At 44.5% G+C, this 24,701-nt stretch overlaps 1 protein-coding gene across 6 annotated transcripts; it reads right to left on the minus strand.

Moving 5' to 3' along the window:
* Positions 1-1,870: 1,870 nt before the first annotated feature.
* RHOA (ras homolog family member A) lies at positions 1,871-24,701 on the minus strand. Of its 6 annotated transcripts, none has more exons than XM_064723644.1 (7): positions 24,561-24,673; positions 23,449-23,535; positions 17,316-17,445; positions 7,690-7,847; positions 4,934-5,054; positions 3,565-3,695; positions 1,871-3,132 (listed from the first exon to the last, which is right to left on the minus strand). In XM_064723644.1, exons 4-7 carry the CDS (start codon positions 7,843-7,845, stop codon positions 2,959-2,961), a joined length of 582 nt encoding a protein of 193 aa, XP_064579714.1. In that variant the 5' UTR covers positions 7,846-7,847; positions 17,316-17,445; positions 23,449-23,535; positions 24,561-24,673; the 3' UTR covers positions 1,871-2,958. The 6 variants fall into 6 exon arrangements, with proteins under 6 accessions (XP_064579714.1, XP_064579715.1, XP_064579713.1 ...); XM_064723645.1 differs by having other exon boundaries at positions 23,449-23,553; positions 24,561-24,671; XM_064723643.1 differs by lacking the exon at positions 23,449-23,535 and having other exon boundaries at positions 24,561-24,701.

Here is a 24,701-nt window from a genome sequence, read left to right on the forward strand (position 1 = left end):
TACTTCTGGGGCCCTGCCCTTTCCAGAGAAGCTCAGGTTAGGGCTTTCCCTTCCTTGATGAGCGAGTTTAAGGGTACGGAATGAACTTCCTTGTTGGCTCAGAGCTATGGCCTGTGCCTGGACACATTCTGTGCAGCCTCCTCAGCTGGGATCCAGAGGAGTGCCAGAAGCTCCAGGGGGACCAGATGGGTTCAGGGGACCCCTTTTGGGCTGTGTGACAAGTGACAGTTGTCCTACACGGTCAAAAAATTACTGTTCAACAGCAACAGCAGCGAGTAATCACAAAGGCCACACCTTCTGGCCTCCTGCTTACATCATGTCCCCACTCCTGGTAGGGAACTCCCTCCCCTGCCCAGGGGGCTGGCACTTGGCTCCTGGCTTGGCTTTTCCCCTGCCTCTTCTATAGCTCCTTGCCTGCCTGGATCACTCTCCATTAATGCTGAGCTCTCATTCCCCAGGTCAGGTCTGGCCATCTGTGTCCTCAGCTCAGTTTCATCCAGAGCAAATGTGGCTTCACATTTGTCCAGAGGTGACAGATGTGGCAGAAAGCCAGAGGGAGCCAGGCTGCCAGCCCTCAAAGGCAGGAAAGCTGACTGATAACTGAGATGATGGTGTAAGTCAGCAAAAGCTTGGTCACACTGGGCTAACAGTCACTGCTGGGTTGAAAAAGAGCAGCAGACACACAGCCACAGGCTTTGAGGAACAGGCAACCTGACTCCAAACTGCTGTAAGAATTGTTCTGTAACTGTGGCCACAGCAGACTGCAACCCCACGTCCCTCTAAGACTGAAAACCCCCAGATTTGCTTAACTGCAACAACCCCCCCAGAAAAGGGAACTGCAAATGAGCCACTAAACTTATCAACAGGCCAGCAAATTAAATCCTCCCTGGCAGCCCCACGGCCACAGCTGAGAACTTCCTGCTCTGTTCAACCCAGTCACCCTGCAGGGGGAGGACAAACACCCAGGAGAGGAAGGAGGGGGGCGGGGTGGGTGAGACACTGGGGCTGTCAGACAATTCACTCTGGGTGTCTGTGGCAGAAGAGGAAGGACAAGGACCAGAGGTACAGGGCATTGCTACGGCTGGGTCTGCTTCTCCTTTGCTGCAGGAAAAGCAATCAGGAATTGATCAAAAAAAGAAAAAAAAAGTGACACAGGTGTTCTGTGTGCCATTATGGGATGCAGCCAGGTGCTCAGACATGGACTCCCTCCTACCCAGCCCAGCAAGGAGGCTCTCAGCTCAGCAGCAGCTGCTGTTCACACCAGTGTGAGCATGGAGATGCCCACTGCTGTTCATACCAGTGTGAGCATGGAGATGCCCACTGCTGTTCCCTGGCCTTTCCTCCCCAGGAGCAGCACACTCCTCTCTCCAGCATGGGTGCAGCACAGGGCCCACACCGTGAGCCCAGGCCTCCCTCATGCAATGCCATGGCAAACACCCTGCCTCGTGCAACCTCTGCCACTGCTCCAGTGCAGCCCAGCTGCTGCAAACCATTGCATGCTCCCACAGCAACACTGCACCTGCTCCTCCCTTCCTCCTGCACAGCCTCCTCCTGCTGCTCTAGTCCCATGCTCAGGACTGACAAACCCAACTCAAGTGATGCACTCCCATCTTTTGGTATCAAAAGCTCCTGGGAAGCTTTGCCGCTCCCTGTGGGGGCCAGGTGAGATACTGCAACTCAGCTCTGCTGCAGTGTTTGGAAAGCACCACAAGCAGCAGATGGGTGTCCCTTGCTGGGAAATAAAAATAAGTATTAAAGCACTTGCAACTGCTCAGCGAATTCTCTCTCAGCTTTATCAAAAATGCTATTTCTAATTCAGGCTGTCAGATGCTGGGACAAAAACCCAGAGTGAGGAATACAGACACCAGGATACAGGGAGCTTAGAAAACTGCCTTTATTCTATTAGTTCTTGGAAAAATGAAAATACAGAAAGAGTTTAGTTGGCTGCAGAACAGCAAGAAGTTCACAGGTTAGGAGTCTGATCACTACATGGTAACCAAACTTACACAAAAAGTTTCTTTTTTTTTTAAGTTTTGAAACTGGGTCCAGCAATGAATTTAAGGCAACTGAACAGTTCAGAAGCTTTGAGTGTGAGCAGGCTGTCTTTTCTCATCCCTACAGCACGTTATGGAAAAAACTCCTCCTGGGTGTGCAGACCACTCGTATCATTCAAATGGGTCAGACTCTTACAAATGAACAGGGGAAGAGGATCAGCTGCTTTCCACCGGACTTTATTTTCAAATACAGTTTCTTAAAAAACCCAGAACACCTTAACGCAGAGGTTACAAGTAACAGTATTAGGAAATCCAATTATACAAAAAATACTACATCTAAGCTGGGGTAAATAGATTTATTTTTGGTAACATACATTTAAACTGGCACTAATTACACAGTAACTAAAAGGTAACTAACATGAAACCACAGAACCCTCACTTTTCCTTAGCTGAATGGGACTTGGTCATTTCAGAGTGATCACATTTCCAAATTAATGTTTTACACCAAGCCATGAAAATCAGATCTTCCTAAATGTGATAGCACTGAAGCTACTCTTGATTCCATACAGCCATGTAACGGTTGTACTCAATTAGAATAGGACGTTAGTTATAAAGTAGTTACAGACCAATCCTCTGTGCTGACAGCTTTTTGTCTTTATAGAGACAAGAAAGAAGATAGAGAATTGTCTTCAATTAGCGCCTGGCATATCCTGTGAGTGCAGAAAAGGTTTGTTAGAGGAATGTTGAGGTTAACCTTGGGTGCACAGATGAATTTGATGCAGATTGTTATAAAAATCATGGTTGGCTTCTAAATACTGGTAGCAAGATGACTCGATTTTTAAATCTCTTAAGTAAATTATAGATAATGAAAAAGGCCAGTAATCATACACTAAGATTAATAAACAGCACTTCAAAATTACTCAAGTGCAGGGTGCTGCTTTGGCCATCTTCCTCTGGCCACGCTTTATAAGAGAAGGCACCCGGACTTTTTCTTGCCACGCCGGGCTTGCAAAGCAGCTCTAGTGGCCATTTCAAACACCTCCCTGACACCGTCTTTGGTCTTTGCCGAACACTCCATGTACCCGAATGCACCAATGCGGTTTGCCATGTCCCGGCCCTCCTCGGGTTTCACAGGCTCCTGCAACAGCACAAAAGCAGCAGGTGAGGACAGCCCAAAGCCACACTGCTCCTCCCCTTCCCACCCAGCTTCCCAACAAATGCAAAGAATTTCTGGATTAAGCACACATAATGAACTGGTTAGTTAAAAATCCAATGCCAGAGGACACGATCAGTTTTCTGATATCTCTGAGCTTGAAAGCTGCAAGCCTTATTAAAACGAGCAAGTGACTGCCTATTTCTGATGAAGCATTTATGCAATTCTTTGCCACCACTGTAAAAAAGCCTATGAACAAATCCCCAAATCAATGCCTCAGTCTTTGTATACAGGTGTTGATCAGCCAGCCCACAGAAACCAGCAGCCAGCTGTGGGTGCCTGTTTAATGCTCTGCTGCAACCACCACACGCTTCTGTGTAATACAGCATTTATTGTAAGGCTCTGGAAGGAACCTGCCTGCTTCATTTTGGCCAGCTCTCGTCTTGTGTGCTCGTCATTCCTCAGGTCCTTCTTGTTTCCTACCAAGATGATAGGCACGTTGGGGCAGAAATGCTTCACCTCCGGGGTCCACTTCTCTGGGATGTTTTCTGAAGAAAATAAATTGAGGCATGACTGTAAAAAAAATCCCACTTCTGAGGAGAGTTTTATTTTAAAGCTTTTACACTCGGATTGAGTCGTTGTAACTTGATAATCCACACTGATGCCCTTTTTTCTGCTCTTCATAAGGAAGCAAATAGAGTTGTTCTGGTGTTACCAAAAAAGACAAGCCTGTGTGTGGTAATTTGAAGGCTGAAGGACATGTAACATTTTGGCTTCTCTCAGCAGCTACCTGACAAGGGTTAGCACAAGAGACTTAAAGAACAGCATGCAGACTTCTGGACTGGAAAGTTATGGAATATTTTGCTTCAAGAGAAACATTTTATTTATCTCCAGAAGCTAGAGGTGGGCACAATAATGAAGCCTAAGTTTTAACCTCACTTCTTTTCCTAAAGCAACACAAAACAACCCCTCTCAGTTCTCCCCTTACTGCAGAGCTGTTCAACACACTAATTACACATACACAGAAACAAAGGCTTAGGGTAAGTAATTTTCAATCTGCCATTTCTCCCTACATGCAGCAAATGAATTTGTTCTCATATACAAGCAACCTCCTCCTCACATCGCTACGTGACTTTAGTTTTTTAGTGAAAGGAGGACTTGGGGGCTTTTGAAAGCAAAACCTTGACAAGTTCTGTACAGCAGGAAGTGCTGAACAGCCTAAAACATCTGGCTGTGCTTTCATAAGCTCTTAGACATTTGAGATTCACCAGTGGATGTACCTGCAGGCTGCATAACCACTTTTTATCTTCATGAAATTCCATTCAGCTTTTGAAGAGACATTCACTATTATGTAATATGGCATATTTTCTTGCTTGAAGGAACAACTTAAACAAGGGTTTTGAAGCCAGTTTTTGCACTACAGCCAAAATACCAATTCTGCAGCTGCACCTGGAGTGCTCAGGTGTGCTGGCCTCGAGATGCTGCACACCTGAAAAACTGCCTGGCAGTTCACTGCTCCCAGGGACCCTGGCACCCAGACACTGGTGGGCAGGAAGGGAGGAGAGGGAAGAGAATTGTTACAATCTGGGCAAACACAGAGTGAGTGCTGCTGCAGCTCTCAGTGTTGCTGCAGAATTCCCTAATGTCTGAAAACTACAAACTCAAAGCAGCAGCAATTCTGAAACTAGGAAAACCCCCCAAGGGAAAATGCATTCTACAGTGCAATTTCCAGGGGGAATATATTGATATAGCGAAGTGGTTCTGATTCATTTAGAGATCTACTTACCTAAACTATCAGGACTATCAATTGAAAAACACATAAGTATAACATCGGTATCTGGATAAGAAAGCGGTCTAAGTCGATCGTAGTCTTCCTGTCCTGCTGTATCCCACAAAGCCAACTCAACCTGCAAAGTTAACATAAGGGGTTAGTCAGATCACCAGGAAAGTTCTGATTCAGAAGCCAGGAACACAACAGGAGTGAATAAAATATTTCAGTCAGTACCACTCAAAAGGAGGAGACTGCAAGTTCTCCTTTGCCAGGAGAACTATTAGGCATTTTACATTCTGTAACTCCAAAAATCAACTTATTGCTGCTTATGAGTATTTTCTTTATACCTGTGACCACTAAAAGGACATAAAAGCTACCAGCAGGAAAGCCACAAAGAAGAATTGAAGGGAATGAGCTTCAAAGGGCTGGGAGCTCTCTGACAACCATCCCAGAAATACCAGTTTTCAGTGAAAGTGGACTAAGTATATGCTTTTTAGGATTATGCACATTTTCAATAGGTTTACAGATGGAACATTTAGTGACTAAGAATGTCAAGATCGTACTTATTTGTGCACAAATTTAACAAAACTGATTTGTGTGTAAAGCTTCTTGTTACTAAGAAGTAAAGTACTTAATGTTCTCAATTTTTCTACTTTTGCTGGAGCTAGGTGAGAACACCCCAATAGGAGAAGGACTATCCAACATTTAAAGCAAAGTCCTGTAGAAGGACTAGCCAACATTTAAAGCAAAGAACTTTAAAAACCTTAATCAAGCTCTTTAGGTACATATACTCTTGCTTAAGATTCTCTGATGAGTCTGCCTTCATAATGGACTGGGTGCCTTCTTTAAACCCTTGCATTCAAAAATTCCAGGAAAAAAGTCCACAGCAACTCAGACAAAGACAGATGGGCAGAACTGGGACCCAAATGTGAGCCTGCATGTGCAATGCAACTGTCTGTTTGAACTGTGAACAGACAGAGCCTGGAGTGCACACATATACAAAAATAATCTTCTGTATTTCAGTCAGAAATACTCCTCCTCTCAGAGTCACCTCTGCAGCTGCAAATGTGAATTTTGGGGCAAATGTTGATATTTTTAAAGTGATGTCTATGACACTGGAATCAGCTCCTAAAACACCACATCTCCTACCATCACCTCTTTGTCTTCATATGACTTCTGGACATTTCTGGTAATCCTTTTCTAGGAAGACAGTGGTACGAGTCTGTCAAACAGAATAGGTTTAATCTCTCCTACAAACTTTTGTCATCAAATTTTCTGAAGACCAAGAGCTTAGGTAAAATATATCCTCTAGTTACAAAAATAAAATCAGCTGATACTGCTCAAGCTGCTGATGCTATTTTCCTTTAGCTACTGGCTGCATCTAGCTGATAGGGCATGACTCCCTGTTCTCCCATTCAGAGATGCAGAGATTCAGGCAGAAAGGAATGAGGAAGTTAGACTTGGTGATGAGACAGAGAAATGGATATCATACATATTTCAAACAATAGTCCTTGGAGTCTAAAATACAATATAGAAACTGTAGAACCTGTCACTTGGGGGAAAAATATGTCCTAATATTAGTCTAAAAGTAAATTTTCTTTTACTGATTCACATTATGGGAGAGGAAAGCTCTTTTTAGACTCAAGTAGCAAGAGCTATCATGACTAAATCCATAAATAACCCATCCCTGCAACACCAGGAAATCAAATTTAACATTAAGTCCAAAACTAGCTCAAAAACTTCTTTTTCTCCAGTCAGGATCGACAGTCACTGCATCTGAGCTGGAATGGACTGAGCAATGTCCTGGCTGTAGCTGAGGCCAGAGCCAAGGCAATGTCCCACAGGGACAAACAGGGGAGCTCAGCACCAGCAGCACCAAGAGCTGCACATGCCTGAGCTGCAGTGCCACGGCAGAGTCGGCTCTGTGTGCTCACAGCACCCAAACAGACACAGGCTGTGCCTGCCTGGCAGGGTGTGGCAACAGCTGAGCTTTCAAGGTGCAAAGCTCCTGCTTTGTGTGCTTCTGGAGCATCCTGGAAAGTGACAATTTTGCACATCACCCAGCACCCTGCTGGCAGAACTGCAGAAGGCAATTTACCCAGGGATCAGCACCTACAGCTGCCCCTGGAGCGGGTGTGTGACATGTCTGCCTAACAAAAGGACTCAAGAGGTTCCCCTGATTAAAATCTGATTTTCAAAATATTTAAAACTAAAATGAAATATTTTAATAATTAGTTTACTGAAGTACAAGCTGAAGATGAAGCTCAGTGAGCTGTGGCTACACTTGGGTGCTAAGAATTGAGGTTCTTCAGACAAGCAGAACAGGTGATGCTGATGTACACTACAAAAATCAACCCCCTTATCAACCTGTCTGTCATCTGTTCTCAGAAGGATGCTGCATGTTGCCAGGAGCAGGTATTAAAAAAATCCTCTCAAGGAATTAGTCTTTATAATTACAATACCAGGTCCTTATTAAAGCAGGGACTCTGTTCCAAAGGCCAGGAGCCCCAAAGCCCTCAGCATCTTTGCATTGCTCCATCCCCTCCCACCTGCTGCAGCATTCTCCTCACACTGACTGCCTGGCTTTTAGAACCTCAGCTTGTGTACAGCTAGAAGCACCTTGTTAGACAGACACTGGATATGAGCACGTTCTAGCAAGGCCAGTAATTTTTTTCCACAGGAACACCCTTAAATGAAGGAAGTGTGGAGATGTCCATGCTATTCTGAACAAACACCAGTTCATTCTGGCTCTTAGGGAAGGGTTCACATACCTGCTTTCCATCCACTTCAATATCTGCTACGTAATTTTCAAAGACAGTGGGAACATACACTTCAGGGAACTGGTCTTTGCTAAATACAATCAGCAGACAGGTCTTTCCACAGGCACCATCTCCCACTATAACCAGCTTTTTTCGAATGGCTGCCATAGCTGAAAAACAAAACAATGACTTGTTAATTCAACTAATACAGCTTTTAACCGAGATGCTAATAATTAATAAACACCAAGTCTTCAATTAATAAGACCTTTTAAATTGGTTATACATGACTGTTAGAGAGACAGACATATCTGGACTTGGGTGCGTTCAGATTCCCATTCTTTTAAGAAAAAAACATTCCACAGCACTTATAAACACACCAGTGAGCCCACTAATGCAAGAATAATAGAAAGGAGAAGAGATGGGCCTGGTTTAGCATTTATTGATCTGTCCTAAAGGCTGAGGTAGCAGCACCCAGAGACAATGAGCACTGTCCCAGGGTACCCTCTCAGAAGTGGATTCCAGGTAATCATATACAGGATGCTTCAATTGAAGGGCAGTAACATTTTCTTATCACACTGAGCTGTCTTAACCACAAAGTGCCAGTCAGCTGCACTGAGGAGCATCTGCTGCCACCTCAGAGCACCAACAGAAGGATCTCAACCAGTTCCTCAGATTACAACCACCACTCTGCAAAGGATTTTGGCAGGACATATCTCACTCCTCAACCCCCTTTCCTGGGCATTAACCTGCTCCCAGGTTAACAGAGCCTGCTGTCAGCTGGCAGTGAGAGAAGGGGGGACTCAGAAGTGGAGACCCCTGTGATACTCCATGCAGATCTCTGCTGTGCAATGAAATGATCAATGATTAATTGATTGGTCTGTATCAGGACCACACAAATCCATGTCCTGCTCATGAGCAAACCTGGCCTCAAAAAGACAGTACAAAAGCTTGGAAAGCTCTAAGGAAAGCCTGGAGTCAGGGTGGGGCTGAAGGAGATGGTTGTTTTGGATCTGGCAAAGCAAACAAAAGCAGCACTATGTATGTGCCTGCTCTCTCTTTCCTCCAGGTGTTAGCCAGGGATTCAGGGAGTGACCTGCCTGCAGCTGAGTGCACTGAGGACAGAGCCAGGAGGACTTTCCTCTCAGAACACAAAGGCACTCCAGGGGATGCCGCTTAGTCATCCCATGAAGCTTCCTGGAAATGGAGCAAACAGCAACCCCACCACAATACCTATGGCTGCATGACCAAAACAGCACAGAGGGAGCACCCTGTGAGGTCACTTTTGCCATGACAAACCCAGAACAAAGATCTATGAGGATGATCATGGCTGCTGGCAAGGGGAGAAGGCCTCAAAGAAGCACAGGAGAGTTTTAAAGGACACAGTAAAAACATTTTACCCTTTTCACCTCTTCTTTTGCCTCATGAAATCAAGTAAAAAGGTAAAACTACCATCTAAAAGCAAACTTTGGTACTGTTAGGTGGTGAAGAAGCATTGGATATTACTGAGAGATTCTGTACCTCTGCTCCAGGTACAGAGAATGTTCCAGGTACGATTTCAACCCACCAAGCAGCAGGGCTCAAGGACAGCCCTGTCAGACACCACTGCTCAAGTGATCCAAATCCACGTCTCAAGTGAGTTTCTTTCACCTTGCAAACATGTATGTACACAAGTTAAAGTTATTTACCTTAGGGACTTGGGGCAATTTTTACATTTGTGGAAGGTTTTAAATGATCCAAGCCTTATAAAAGTTTTCCTTCCATTGTTTGAGATGATTTTGAATCCTTTCTAGCAATGGTAGTTTACAGAACTGGAAATTATCTGTTGTCTGTACCAACTCAAGATCAACTACTTGTAACTTCTATTTAATGTCAGTTTTGGCTAATCTGCCCTTCAAGTCCTACAAAACCTCTGAAGTAATCTACTCATGTGCTCCACAACATTTACAAAGAGAAAATTTCCCTCAGTGTGTACCCTTGCCCTTCTTTGATGTAATATAAGCCCATTACTGTTTATGCTGGTTTTTGTGGCCATAAGGAAATTGATTATTCCCTTTCCCCAGTGCAGCTGAGAATACATGCCTTCATTTAGTCTTCTCTTCAGGGAAAACAATGCCAGTTTATTCAAGCCTCCTCTATAAATCATATTTCCTAGACTTTCCCATTGCTCCCTTCTGGGCAGAGTCCAACTGGCACAAATGTACCCAAGTGTGGAGCCCAAAAGCTGAATCCAGTATTTCTCCTAGGGCTCTGTGAAGAGTGCCCAGAGCTGAAGGAATAATTTCACTGATCTTCTGGGACACCCTGCTTAAACACCAATCTGGAATTATGTGTCTTTCTCTTCCTTCTTCCTCTCCCCTGAAGACAACACTGTTGATACAGTCAGCTTTTAATTCCTAATAGCTCACAGACTTTTTTTCATTCAGATGTCTCTATAGTGAATAGTTCTCTCTTCACACAGCTGAGTATCCACTGCCACACTTTTATTTATCCTTACAGTGACTGATTGTTTATTCTACCTTCAGGTTCTAGCTCTGTCCTCCCGTTTAACCACGGTCTGTTGGATGCAAGTTTAATAGCAGTGATCCCCAGATAATTATCCAGGCCATTGATGAAACCACCCTGGAGACACAGTGGGTGGCTGACAAAGCCTGTCCTTCCCTGCCACCCTCCCTCCTTCTCCCTTCTGGGCCTGGCCTGGGATGCCTTGAGTTCCCTGCAGGATCACCCAGGGTATGTGACCTTTTGGCATCACCTACAGATAACTGTATTTTTCAATGGAGTATCACATCAACTCTATCTTCTTCTAAATACTTCCATCACTCACATTATTTTAAAAGTATTGCCAGTTAAATTTTATGTTTTGGCCTTCTACATACCTATGCCTAAGGTATACAAGAAAACTACAATTGTGTAAAAAAACTCCCACAAACCCATTATTTAATGTAGATCTTTCTAAAAATCCTTCCCCAAAAAAGCTTGGAAAATTTATGGATATATATTTATCAAAATTATTTCAGGAGCTTTAATTTATCTCCTTTGTTTTCCCTGAGAAAATCCTATCATGAAACTCTCTGCCTGAATGCTTCCTGAGATGTGCTGATATCATTTGGACCCAAGATGCCCTTCAGCAGTGTGTGCTCAACCACTTCCTTCCCACTGCTCAGCACCTGCCCCTCGAGGCTCTCCAGCTCACAGTTCTGTGCAGAACCATCACCAGGCCAGATCAAACCTGCCCTCAGTTCCCTCCATCTGGTACATTCAAAATCCAGGGAATTAAAATTCCCTCAGCATCAGCTTCTAGAAGATCCTTCTGGACCATCACATAAAGCCTCAACCACATTATCATTTTTTGGTGACCTATGGCATCCTTGTATTTTTTACTTTAGTTTCACCTTCCACAGCATTACCACAAAACAATTCTTTCTAGAACAAGTGTGTTGTATAAAGTTCAATTCAGGAGGCAAAGATCACCACTTAAAATCTCCAGTTTTCAGAAACAGCCCGGATTATAAATGCTGGGTAGATATAAACACCTCAGGATGTCAGCTCTGATCACCTCCACCCACCTCGGAAGGAAGTCACCAAACATCACAACCACTTCTTTCTATTTATCATTATCAATGAACCATAGAAGGTTTGGGCTGGAAGGAACCTCCAAGATCATATAATTCCAACCCCTGACACAGGCAGGGACATCTTTCACTAGACCAGGCTGCTCAAAGCCTCATCCAACACTTTCTAATTTAGGAATTCCTTGAATTTCCTAATTTAGAGGATTCAGTGTACAGATCAGCATATTTCAGCTAGTTATTTTTAGCTAAAATAAATACACTCCTTTCCAGTGGACAGCTGTAAGGGGTTGTCAGGTCTGGCAAAGATTCAGAAAAACAACATCTTGGTAGCACAATAGAGAAAAAAATGGATTGTTGGAATGGAGCTGCATCTTAGTGGTGCATATAGCAAGGACAACACTAACAGCATTCACAGCAGCTGGGTCTTTCTGCTGCACTCTGACATGCTCTGCTTTTCTTCTTCAAGTATTCTGAAACATGGAAATACATCAAATTTCTACCAGCAGTATGTGAGAATCAAAGCACTTTGTTGGCCTAAAGAGTTTCATTTAGGATGCACATTACACACAATTTACTATTTGCTGCATCACAGCTTTTCACCAGTGCTAAAAAACCTCCATGAGCTACCTGAGAGGCTGTAACAAACAGCTCCTACTGCCTCCTGTAACTGAATGAAAGTACATTCATCCTTCTACACAACACACAGAGCAGGGAGAGTCCAATAAACCCAGAAAGCTGCTGGAACTGCATCACTGATGATGCACACACAACATTGAGCAAGAAATAATTTATCCCAATTAGTGTAGCAGAATGGCTGCAGTGATCTTCTAGGAGAATCTGTGCTGTCTTCTGCAGCAAGGCAAGAGATCTGCAATTTTTCCTACTCTTAAATAAACCACTCTTCCCTCTTCCTTTGCATTTATAGGATTCTCAAAACCAGCTAGGCTGCTAGATTCAAAGTGGAAACTCTCACAACATGACTCAAGTGACTCATCTGAATGGAAGAGATTCAATTATGACATTTCCCCAGCCTCAGCCAGTGTCTTTCCCAGGTATTACAGGAGCTTTAGACATCATTTGCTCAATCCCACTAACATCACAGGAGGTTACAACACAAGGAGCTCCTGTTTGCAGAGTTGCCACACTAATATCCTTGTTACAGGAGGCTGCTGTTTCTAAGTGCAGTGAGGCTCCAAGACTCCTGCAGCATAAAGCCCTGCTTGTTAAGGGAATCCACCAAATACTCCAGAAGAATTAGAAATGAGGAAATTTTTTTTTCATGTTTTAAACATACTCCCCCCAAGTATTACTCTTTACTGCAAGGGAATTTGCCTCTTCAGCATGCTATTTGTTTTTCCAAGGAACAACTTTTCTAGTGCCACCTCTCTGGCAGGTCCCAGGGCCACACAGCATGAGTGAGGATTGTGGACACTGTTGACATTATGAAGTTGGATAGGCTGACAACAAACATGCCAGGTTTGTCTGTTTCACTCTGGATCTCATCCTGGAAAAAGTAACTGATGGAAGAAACAGCCCTTTACCATCACATAGGTATCACAATTATATTTAATTTCAATTACCAATTAACTACTAGTAACTTTATGCTGCCTGCTATGCTATACAGGCAGACCCTTGGCATAAATACAGAATTTTGTAAAAAAATAATTCTGGATTATTGCACGTCAGCAAGAACTCAGCAGATGCAGTTCAGAAGCAGTTCAGCATGCAGTAAGGATGCTGCAGGGGATGGGGGGAGAACATCCTTTAAATTCTTTTCCACTTAATCTTGCTGAAGTTCTTAAAACCAAAATGTTGGAAGGCAAAGGTTTTGAAATCTTAGAAAGACTGCCTTGCTGCTGACTCCTCTACACAGTACTGAAGCAGTTTGCTGCTGAGTGAATCACAGCCTGGCACCCTTCTCACTTGCTGTGTTTCCCTTCATTCAGTCAGCCCTGCCCTGGGCAGCAGGAGGAACAAGAGCTGGGCTGAGGGACCAGAAGAAGAAACCCTGCTCAAGTGTCTCCCACCCTGACCAGTGAGGCCCTGCCCTCTACCTACCACAGGGGAGAACTGACTGTCCCAGCCCTCAGCTGCTTCTGCCTCACTACCTGCATTTACTCCTAAAATATACTCACTTTTGTTCAAGTCTGAGGTGGAGGAACGAAGAGTTGTCCCCAAAGACTCCAGGGATCAAGAGGGGGTGAGCAGGCTTTTCTCAGTTTTCTTCTGGCCATTTAGCAAGGCTGGGCATTAGCACTGAGAACTAGCAAAGCAGTTTGGAGCCCAAAGTAGATCAGCCCCAAAGCAACCAGGCCTGATTTTACAGCAGCTGTGTACAGTGAAGAAAGAGACTGAACACAGAGCATCTGAGTGGGTGAAGTGGCCCAAAGACTATGGCCAGGGAAGGGGTCAGACAAACAGGCCAGGAGGAAACAACAGAAGGATGTAAGCACTCCTCTAGAGCACAATCCAGGATTCCCACATTTCCAACAGCAGGCAAGAGTCTCAATCTCCTCCTCCACTGAAGTCCCAATGGAGAATGCCAGCAACTATACATTCTATAATCCTTTTTTGCTGCTCACTTCTCATTAGTGAAAGCACATATAAACAAATACCAGAAATACTGCAGCTTGCTGCTGAAATACTAATCCTGCTACCTTAAATCAGCTTCCTTCAGCCTATGTAAACCTATGTGTGCTACCTTTCCACTTTTCCCCACATAACCAACACAGGATGGCCCTGCTCTTCCATAGCAATAGTTGTGAAGTAAAAGAAGCTGTGACCCAAATTCACCTCTTAGAGAAGCTGCAAACTGGGAAATCAACAGCCTTGGGACTGAAATAAAAGTAAGAAAAAATTATGGAAAAACGTGACTCAATCACATAAAGGAGTCTGATACAACCCATGTTTCTGTTCCAGGGTTCCTAAAAGATCCTGGAAGATGCACATACCCCAAAACATGCAGCAAGTGACCACTTATTTATTGTCTGAACTGATCTGTACAGCCACACTGGCAGTCAAGGCAGACACACTGAGCTCAGTGATCTGCTCTTCTGACACCATGAACAACCTGAAATCAAGCATTACTGGCATGGAACCTCAGTTCAATTCCAAGCCACCAGAATCATGAATATGGTCAATACATTTCATTGTAATAGTTGAGATTTTCTTAATTCTGTGCAAGTTTGCCTGTGGACACTTCCACTCATAAACCAAAAAGCCACATTATTTAAAGTGTTGCTAACAAGACCTTTGAGAAATAGCTATAATTATATTCCTTACTGCAGCCAGTACATAAAGCAGTTTGACAGTACTGCAAAACAGACCTATTTCTAACTACAGCACTATGTGGGAGCAGTTGGTGAGAAAAAGAGATCTGCTGGGGCTTTTGGGGAGGGTTACATATGAAATCTAACATTTGAAAAAAGTTCCAAAGGTGGCAAAGCATAGGGCAGGCTACTGATATTGCACATGGAATTTAACCCACAGAGAAATAGAATTTTTCTGTTGTAAGACTGAAGTACAATTGAAAAACTGACACAGAAGCTCAGCATAGTATCCAACAGGATTAAACACAAAACACAGGTCCTTGGGGAAGGTCTTTGGACAAGGCAAGCCGAGTGTTCAGCTTTCTGATAACAGTTCATTCAGCCTACATCAACCAGGCTCAAGTCTGGCATGTTTTACTAGCTTGGAAAAAAAGTCTTGCAAATAGAGCTGTACATTTCCAGAGGCAGCTTTAAATCCAGAGCAGCATAGCTGTGCTCAGCCCCAGCTAATAAACCTCCCCAGGTCTCAGCTAACTCCACAAATAACCAGCTCAAGCCTCTTTGTACTACATCACCAGAACTGGGAACAGGGTCAGCTTAACTGCATTAGGTCTTAGCAACACTGGTTGCCAGCCCCAGTGAACCCTTAATGACTGATTAATTTTATACAGTCATTAAGAGTTATCCAAAAGTACACAATAGGTGTTTTACAGGCATGGGCATACAGTGAATCTTCGTTAAGGACACAGAGTGTTGTTCATGCTGCCTCTGCAATGGCTGTGATGGGGCAGGAGGTTCCTCATGCAGAATAAAGCTGCCAGTGCAATGTTTGGGAGGAAACCTGAATCAGCTGTCAGCACTAGATCCGTGCTGAGTGTCATGCGGACACAGCACGTCTAATCTGAGATATCATGTGAAGTCTCAAAGTAGGATTCATCCTATCAAATTACAGCCTTTGCCCTTGCCTTCCTCTTCAGGAAAAATCCTGTGTGACAACACACAATTCATCCTCCTCTCAGAGAAGAAAATTGTTTTGGATTCTAATAAATTTGCTTGAAAACATTTTGCTTTGCTCTCCTTCCCTGTACAGAGCACCTGCTTTACAGGAATGAGCCTCAGCACTGCCAAGTGCTCCCAGGAACACACAAACTATTTTCTGTGAAAACACCCAAATCATGACCTGGGCAACTCTCTACACCCAGCACTGTGTCCCACAAGCAACTCCAACATGGACACTGACCACTGGACCAACTTGTTTCTGCACCTAAACTTACACCTAGAGACTCACAGACCATCTGTTACTGCAGGTCTACACACATGGAAATGGGGACATGGACTTAGGGCTCTCCACCTCAGTGCCTGGCATTTCAGATAAACTCAGGACTGGATTCTTGCACTAAAGAAGAGGAAAAATGAACAAGAAGCTTCTCCCTGCATGTTCTCCAGCCTTCAGCTCAGGAGCTTCTTGGGTCAGATGTGGTTCCCATGAATTTGGTAACCTCAAACAGATTTCTCCTCCATGAGCTTGTCCAGACTCCCTTTGAACCCATGTAAACTTCCAGCACACAAAACATCCTGTGGAGGGAGTTCCCACAATTTAATTACACATTGTCTAAAGCCACTTCCTTCAAATTCAAGATTGTCCCTATTAGTTTCTTTACTGCCTCCTAATTCCGAAATGGAAAGGGAGTGAACAATTTGCCTCGCTCACCCTCTTCCTGCTGCTCACATAACAGCCTTTCCAGACTGGAGCACCCTAACACACAGAACACAGAGCTGGTTGTTTGTTTTTTTTTAATTACCTTTACACCTTTGACAGTAGTGCCTGTCTATTCCTGGCATAAGGAGTAACAAAGTGGTAGAGGTGTCACCATCCCACATTATCCATCCCAGCTCCAAACGCCTCAGGGCTGCAGCAGCCCAGCTCCAGGAGAGGAGCCTTAAACCCATTCACTCAGTATCAGAGAACACACCCTGAGATGCGTTTCAAGTGCAAACAAGCCACTGCTTGGTCATTCCCCAGCACATTTCACCCCATGCATTAAGTGCAGATCATCTTGACTTTAAAACAGCAGTAACAGAGAATGCCATACACCATGCTCCTCGCTCCAGCAGTCAACTACATTTTCTGCATTATGATGAAGTCACTTCCTCACTTCTTCAGCCTCTGCAAATTTCCCATTACTGGCATTTTGCATTTCTTCCTGGTGACCATTCAAAAGCACAGCCCAAGAGTCCAACTCCTTCATGCTCTCACTACACACAGACTCACTTGAGCCTCCACTTGCCTTTCTACTAAATTTAATATGAACCATATTGATTTTATTCTGGATTCTTTTCTCACTGAAAATGACATGTAATTACTGTCAAGTACTAACTGAAGGTTAAGATGAACATTTGTACTTAAGAACCGAACTAAAACAATTAACACCTCTTGTTTCTATTTCCCCCAGTCCAGGCTGAGTGACACTGCCTTAATTCTTTCCTGAACACTTTGTTACTTATTCCATTATTGTACCTGGGATTGATGTCTTAAATCCGATGGGATTACAATCATTAAGACTGTCCTAGTTGTCTTTATTATTAGTGCATATTAGCATTCTTTCAAACTCAAACTGCTGCAGCATGTAAAGAGCTTTCCGGAAAAAAAATTACATTGCCCCCCTCAATTTCAGGCCAGAGATCTTCAGACCTAAGATATATATCAAAACAGGTGTCAATTACCAAATCTGGTCAGATTAGGTGTGCAATATCATTCAACGTTTTTCTTTTAAACTTAATGAGATAATCAGAATACCTGATTACACGGAAGTTCTCTGGGTATAGATAAATAAGTGCCAAAAGATAGGAAACCAGGCAGAAGGAAATGCTCAGCGCTCTCAGAAAAACACCCGTGGAACCTGCACAGCTCAACGTTCATAAATGACCTGAAAAAGCGAAGAAAAATAGCTATACAACAAAATTTACTGGTGATGTCAATAAAGGCAAGGGTTAATTGTGATGGATTTCAGAACTTTAACAGGCTCTGTGCCTTGGCAATAAAATTTGAAAGAGAGAAATGTGAAGTGATATGCAATGTAAAAACCAGACTCAACTTTCTATACAAAATGATGGACTAGGAGCTGATCACTGCCACTCAAGGACAGCATTCAAAAGTGATATAGTTAATGCCTTTAAAATAAAAGCTCAATACTCCAAAGTGCCACAATTTTAAAGATTCCAGTATTAAGAACTAGGAGAAAAGGAACAAACCAGAAACCATTAAGATGCTGTTGGAATCCATCGCATGACTGCATCTTCTGATGTGTGCAGCTGTGATCCTCCCATGTCAAAAGGCTATAAATGAACTGGAAATGACTCAGAGCAGGGCACACGGATGATTAAACTACACAGCAGTGACCATATGAGGAACAACTACAGCAGGACTGGAAAAAGGACAGTCTGGAAGAGACACAGCCACAGAAGAAAACAACTGGATGCTTCTCTCAGACCCTAAAGAGCAGTGAGCAAAGCTGGGGCCTGAAACAAGGACAAGAGCACATGGGATGAGCCAGGTTGAAAGCAAAGGCAGGCAGGCCTCCCAGCAGGACACATGGCAAGGCCTCACCACATTTCTACTTTTTAGATCCACAATTTCATAGTTATTTGAGCTCCTTTTTCCTCCCAGTTACTTTCTACAATTTTGAGCTTCTGTTTTCTACTTTCTATGTTCAGTTAGTACTTTTCTCTTATTTCATCTGTAGGGCTTTCTTGCACTTTTTTTTAAGTGTGAACAAAACAGATGCTTTCATTTCCTTTCCAAGCCAGGTTATTTAATTCACATTCAACACTTGGAAGGAGAAAAACACTGCAAAAGAAGGTTCCTGAAAGACCTTTTTAAAGCATGTTTAAGTCAACTTTTTTTAAAACTAAACCAGCAATATGTGCAAGCAAAACTCTGTCTTAACATTGTCAACATGCATCCTGTTTTGTTAACACCAAACTTAGCAGGGTGCTCCTGATAACTGCCTGCAAAGTTCACCCCTATGCTGTTCACCTCCCTACTGGTACATAATTAGTAAATTAACACCATTTCAGAACCCAGGGAAGAAGACTAATTTGAGCATTTCTCCCTTGTCTTCCTCTACCACGACAAGTCCCTCTCTGAGGCTGAAGGCAAAGTTTGGATTTTGGGGGCAGGAAGAAGGATTCTGTCCTCAGGATCTGTGGCTGCTGTTGCTGCCCTTGCTCCCCCATGGAACATTCTTGCTCATTTGCCCCCACTGACTCCATCTTTGCTGTCTGCAGGCACGACTTACGAGAGCACTTCTCTTATGCAATACCGAGTCCCAAGATTACTCTGCACAAAATGAGATTAGGGCTTAATATTGAGGTAATTATAGTAGATCTGTGGATTTCCATGCCTGTGTAATCTGCAAAAAGCTTTGCATTTCAGCCAGTTTTTTCTTGTTGTCCTCTCCTCCCAGACACCTGCTGCATGTCAGATGGGATGTGGGGCACCTCATGCTGAGCAAGGCAGGCTTCTGCTTGGGTGTGGTGGCTCTGTCTTCAGGTGCTGGCAGCAAAGCACATATGGACGAGAAAAACTAACACTAACTTCTCCAGACAGCCACTTGTACCCACAACTGACACTCACCTGTGCTCCTTCCTCCTCTTCTCCCACCACAAGACATCTGTTGAAACTGCACTGGTTCAGATCAAACACCCAGCAAGCCCAACACTGCCTGACACTGCAGGTATCTCAGAGTAAAAGAAGGAGCAAATGCACTGATACCACCACAAGTGTATTTTCTCAGTAGACAGCTTGGGGGTAATTATTTATTTTTATTCTTTATGCCCAACATTTACAGTGCTTTCTGCTGTCATTCCACCTGTTTGGTTCTGGAGCTGTGTAAATCGCTGTCATTCAAAGCACTCTGTGGTTCCAGTGCAGACTGAGGGAGAGGCACCTCAGGTTTGATCTAGACCAGACTGCTTGGTCATGTCTTTGCCAAGCTAAGGAGTTCAAATCTCTTTAAGCATCCCTTGTATGGAATCCATTCCTTATCTCTGATCACTATTTCCAGCCTCATCTTTGCTTTTCCAGTTGCAATGTATCTCAAAGCACATCTTTCTCTGTGGCACCCCACTCTAATCAGTGTGTTGAGGACTAAGAGCCATGATGCTATCCCTGTTTTCCTTTTTTTATTCCTTTCCCAAAGCCCTTCATACAAACTCATATGAACACTGTTGAACACTAAACTTCCATTTTCACAGAATTATGGCAAGCTCTTCCTTCTAAGTGGCAATAATTAACTTTCACCCCATCAGTGCATAAACAAATTAAGACTATCCCCCTGCTTTGTATTTATCTGGAACAAATTTCATTTGGCATTTTGCTGCCTGTAATTCAGTGTGAGAAGGACAAGCTGCAATTCTTCCTAATCAGCTTTAGTCTTTTCCTCCCTCCATCCTCAACACCTTTCTCACCAGATCATTTATGCATATGCTGAACAGTAGAGATGAAACACAGATCCCTCTTCTTCTCCCAAACTTCCCTTCTTTGTGCTTCTCAAGAAATCACAAACCTCCAGCAGCTACGAGCTGCACCATTTCCTTTGCAAAAGCCACACTGGCTTTCTGCTACTCTTAAGTTGTTGGTCCATCTGGTTAGCTTTTTTTTTGTTTTCTACTTTTTAAAAAGGCACTGAACTGTGATATCCTGCTGAACTATCTTTAAGAACTGCTACCACATAAATCCTCCTCTATTTCTGTGGCTTCAAGGTATTGAGAAGTTACACAGTGTAATTAGTAATTCGGTCATTTCAGGCCTGAGTTTCCTTTGGAACCCTTGGGCAAGCACCATCTGGTCTTGGCATCTTGTAACTGTATTTATTACTTTGCTCTATAAATTACTTTGCTGACAATTCAAGCAGAGACAGATCTTCCAATGAGTCCTGTTCTCCAGAATGAGAATATCTGGCACAGGGAACTCTTTGGACTCCTGGACTCCTCCACAGGAAACAGGAATAAGTCATCTCCCTACTCATGGCTTCATCATCAAATATTTCTTTCACTTTTCCATCTATTGGCCCTCCAGAATCCTGAACCTTTCTTGTTTCTGATGAACTTGGATTTTTTTTTTTTTTAGTATGATGTTTCTCAGAGTCTCTCTGGCAGGTCCTTGCATCCTTGTATTTTTCATTTGACTTGCCAGACTTCACATTCTTATTTACTTTTCTGGTCAACTTCATGACTTAAACTTTCTGAAGGCTGTATTCTTATTTCTAATACTTTCTTTATCCCAAACTGCATGCTCATTCTCATCTGTCAACATTCCACAGTATAATTTAAAATCCTCCCAACAACATTTTCAATTTCAAGTGCAGAAGCCTAGTTCTGCTGTGGTTTACATGGAACCCAGCCTTTCCAAACAGCTCTTGGACTGAGGTTCAAAAAATGAGCCAATTCACTTGGTCAGCACCCAGTCAAGATCCCACTGTGAGACAGCCTTCTCACTTCACACAGTTTCAACAGAGCAGACGGGAGGTGTAGGGTAAAGAATCTCCAGGTGTAAAATATAAGAAAAATGAAATGCTAGCAAAGAATGCAAACAGAGATAACTGGTACTTGGACAGCTGCTAGTTCTTCCAAACCACTGACACATGCAAAGACAATCTTCCTTCAAACTGTGAAGATGAGGAGGAGGAATCCCTTTGTACACATCCACACTAGCAACCTGCTCCAAATGTGACAGTTCAGGCCAGGTGAGACAGAACTATTTATGGTTGCAAAACACTGCTAATTAACTGAGCAGAGAGACTGAATTGAGCTCTGTTTCTGATTAAAAAACAACAATAAAAAAGCAAGCAGAAAACCCACAACTGTCAGAGCCTCAGGAAAGCAAAACCTCATATTTGGTGTACTGCCCAATTTTACTGGGTATACTTGTGACTCTCCATCTGTTTGTTTTACAAGGGACCTTGGTCATGAAAGGTGGTCACAGAAAGACAGCAAACCTTCTTCTGATTAGTTTAATTAGCTGACTCACTCAGAAGGACTGGCTGTTAGTTGTGTGGATGGCAAATATCTTAATTAAAAGGTGGCCTATAGATATTTTAGTTCAACTTTTATAGTCTCAAATGTCCTTTCCAAATGAAAATATGGTGATAGGAAAAGGACAGAAGAGAGGAGGGATAGGGCAGTGTCACTCTACCAACTCCAATTAGCCTTTGTTACTTTATTCACTCTTCAGAATGAGTGGTAACAGATCCCACCAAGACCAGAAGGCACCAGACACCAAACAGGAGTGTAAAAGTAGTAGTAACTTAACCAGTGTACCACAGGCAGTATTTTGGGATATTTTTGCTTATTTTTGAGATTTACCAAAAAGTAATAAGCAACTACCTCTTTCTATTTAGCTACCCACTATTTATAGCAGGAGAGGAATTATACCAAAAGGCAAGGAGCAGAGGATTTTCATCATGCACTCAGGTGTGTGCAGGTGCATAGCTGTACCCTGGGAATGGAATGAAGGTCAGCTGTCTTTTGGCACATTTATTTTGCATTGTGCTGTTCTCTATTACAGAGTTTCACCCTTATTATGTGTTTTACTAGGACAAGCTCATCACGGATTAATTTAAAATTTCAAGGGCACACTTGCTGTACTTTATCAACATGCTCACTTCCTCAAACTCACCCAATTACACTTCTCCTCCACAGTTCAAACTGCATTTAAAGACACTTTGTAAGGCAACAGAGCAGAACAAGAGTGAGATGAGATTTAGTATTAAAGGTAAAAGATGGTGGCTGAGTGCAGACTTGGAAAGAACCTGAAGATGCCACAGCAGCAGGGAATAAAATGTTAGAGAAACTGAGAAGGCACACTTGACTAATGAAAAGGTAGCCAAGGTCAGAAATATCTAGCACAGAGCAGACCACAGACATGGTGTGAAGAAGAGCCCACAGGGTTCTGGGCAACTTAAATAAATTGAGAGAAAAAGATTAAGTGTAAAAAACCAGAAAACCCAAGAGTTACTGTCAGAAAAACAAGGAAAGATGATGATACTCCCAAGACCCCACCAAAAGGTTTTCATTTGGAATTTGCTTATCTGAAGAGCCATCCCCAGCCCTACATCCTGGTGGCAGTTAAGATCATTTAGGATGTTTTTACTGTCAATTCCTGGCTCGGAGAACTCCCCGCCTCTGGCGCTTGGCTGCTGTGGCACTCGGCCAGGGCCTGAGCCTGGTGAGCGAGGAGGGACAACACGGGAGCTGCTCAGCTCACTTCTGCTGGGACTGAATTTATTCTGCCCCCGGTGTGACGGTGCATTCACGCCTTGAAAAATTATTTTGGAAAAATCCGTGTATTCTAGTGTTAAATGATATAAAGCACCCAAATTTACGGGTGATTGTACAAATCATATAAATTTATGTCAAACATTTATCCTGAATATGCTGTTAAACATTCCAGTGAACTAATTAAAGTGAAATAAGGCTAACATTTTTCTTTTTTTAAACATGCAGCCTTGGTCCAAATCAGTGCCAGAATTAGACTCTATATTTGAATGAGAAATGCCAGGGCTGTGTGGCTGTGTGGAGACCTGGATAAGACCAGAAGAGTGCAGGGAGAAAGTACACATCTATCAGAAAAGCCTAAAACAGCAAGCAAATATTTTCACAATCAATCTTTTTGGGGAGGGAAAGACTTAATATTTCCATACTGGGAAAAAAATCTCCAAATAAAGCCATCAGAGAACTTAATACTTTGAGTCACAAACAATATTTAGGGCACATAAAATTAACTTTTGAGATTTCTGAGGTAAAAAGAAGATCAACAGAAGTCTGCTTCTGGGAGAAGTTCACCATTTCAAAGTCACACAGATGGCAGAATTGACACTTAGGCTAAGCTCTGGAGGGGGAGGAAAAGGCAACAACAAACTTAACATTACCTAGGGAGGGCTTAGTGTTTGATTTTCTCCAAATACCGTATCACACAGAGAAAGGGTGGGTGGGAACCACCGCTCCTGAAGGGTTCCCTGCAACAAACAGGTGAACTGTACCAGGAGAGAAACAAAAGCTGGATATGAGGCAGCAAATAAAAACAAACAAACGCCCGTTCCAGATACCTCTTAAAGGGATATCAAAGCAGATGTGGTATCATTGGACTGAACAATACTTCATCCTGAGGATCTGTAAGAACTAACTCTCCAGACCTCTGGGAGAAGTTTTTAGGTTCTATTTTTAAAACCCAAACAGTGGTCTCGAGGTTCCTCTCGCCCTCGAAGGAGTGGCTTTCCTGGCAGAAAAGCTTTGTGCAGATTTCGTTGAACACCGGGCAGTTCTCAGCCAGGTGAGGCTCTGGGGGCTCCGGCCGTGTCAAACCACCCCCGCCGTTTCCCGGCCTGTGCAGCCGCCCCACCGAAAAACACCGCCCAAACTTTCCAGTTTCGCTCCAAAGGCCGATTCCTCCCCAAGATAAAAGTTCAGCGGCGCACAGATCCCGGCAGCCCTTCCGCAGGGATCCCGGCCCGGCCCCGTGTGCCGCGGGGGGCCCGGCGCGACCCCCGCCTGCGACCCCCGGGGCGGGCGGGGCGCGGCCCGCCGCGGGTGACGTCACACAACGCCGCCACTCACCGGAGCAGCCCCGGTACCGCCCGTGTCACCCCGCGGGGCCGGGGCAGCGCGGCCGCCGCCTCCCTCCGCGCCGCCCACGGCCGGGCGGCGGTACCGGGGCCCGGGCGGGGCGCGGGCGGCTCCCGCGGGAGAGCCCCGGGGCCGCGCCCCTTCCTCCCCTCCCCCGCTCCCGCGGCCCGGAAAAGGCCCCGTTACCGGCCCCGGGATCTCGCGGAGAGACCACCCCAGCCAGCCCTCCCCTTTTGTGCGCGGCGGTGGCGGCGAGAGGCCCGGCCGGGCCCGGCCGCCCCCGCCCGCAGGCCGCGGGCTCCCGGCGGGGGCGGGCGGGCCCCACCCGGCGACGGCGGCGGGAAGGGGGGAAGGGAGGAGAGAAACCGGCGATCCGCTCCCCCCCGCGCCCCCCGGTCGGCCGAGAGCCCCCCGGTACCTGCGGCCTGCGCTGGTCCGGCTCCCGCCGCCTCCTGCTCCACAGGCCCGAGCGCGAGCGGCGGCGGCGGCGGCGGAAACGGGCGGGGCGGGGCGGGCCGTGCGCGCTCCCGGCCCCCCGCGCGCGCCGCGCTCCCGAGCC

Source organism: Zonotrichia leucophrys, chromosome 12, assembly GCF_028769735.1.
Source record: "Zonotrichia leucophrys gambelii isolate GWCS_2022_RI chromosome 12, RI_Zleu_2.0, whole genome shotgun sequence".
In the NCBI taxonomy this organism is placed as follows: domain Eukaryota; kingdom Metazoa; phylum Chordata; class Aves; order Passeriformes; family Passerellidae; genus Zonotrichia; species Zonotrichia leucophrys.

Excerpts from the sequence above, each read along its gene's own strand:
- RHOA (XM_064723643.1), bottom strand. The coding sequence starts at position 7,845 with ATGGCAGCCATTCGAAAAAAGCTGGTTATAGTGGGAGATGGTGCCTGT. Across the intron at positions 3,696-4,933 it reads TGATAGTCCTGATAGTTTAG|AAAACATCCCAGAGAAGTGG; the intron begins GTAAGTAGATCT and ends TATTTTCTTCAG. Across the intron at positions 3,133-3,564 it reads AGCTGGCCAAAATGAAGCAG|GAGCCTGTGAAACCCGAGGA; the intron begins GCAGGTTCCTTC and ends GTGCTGTTGCAG.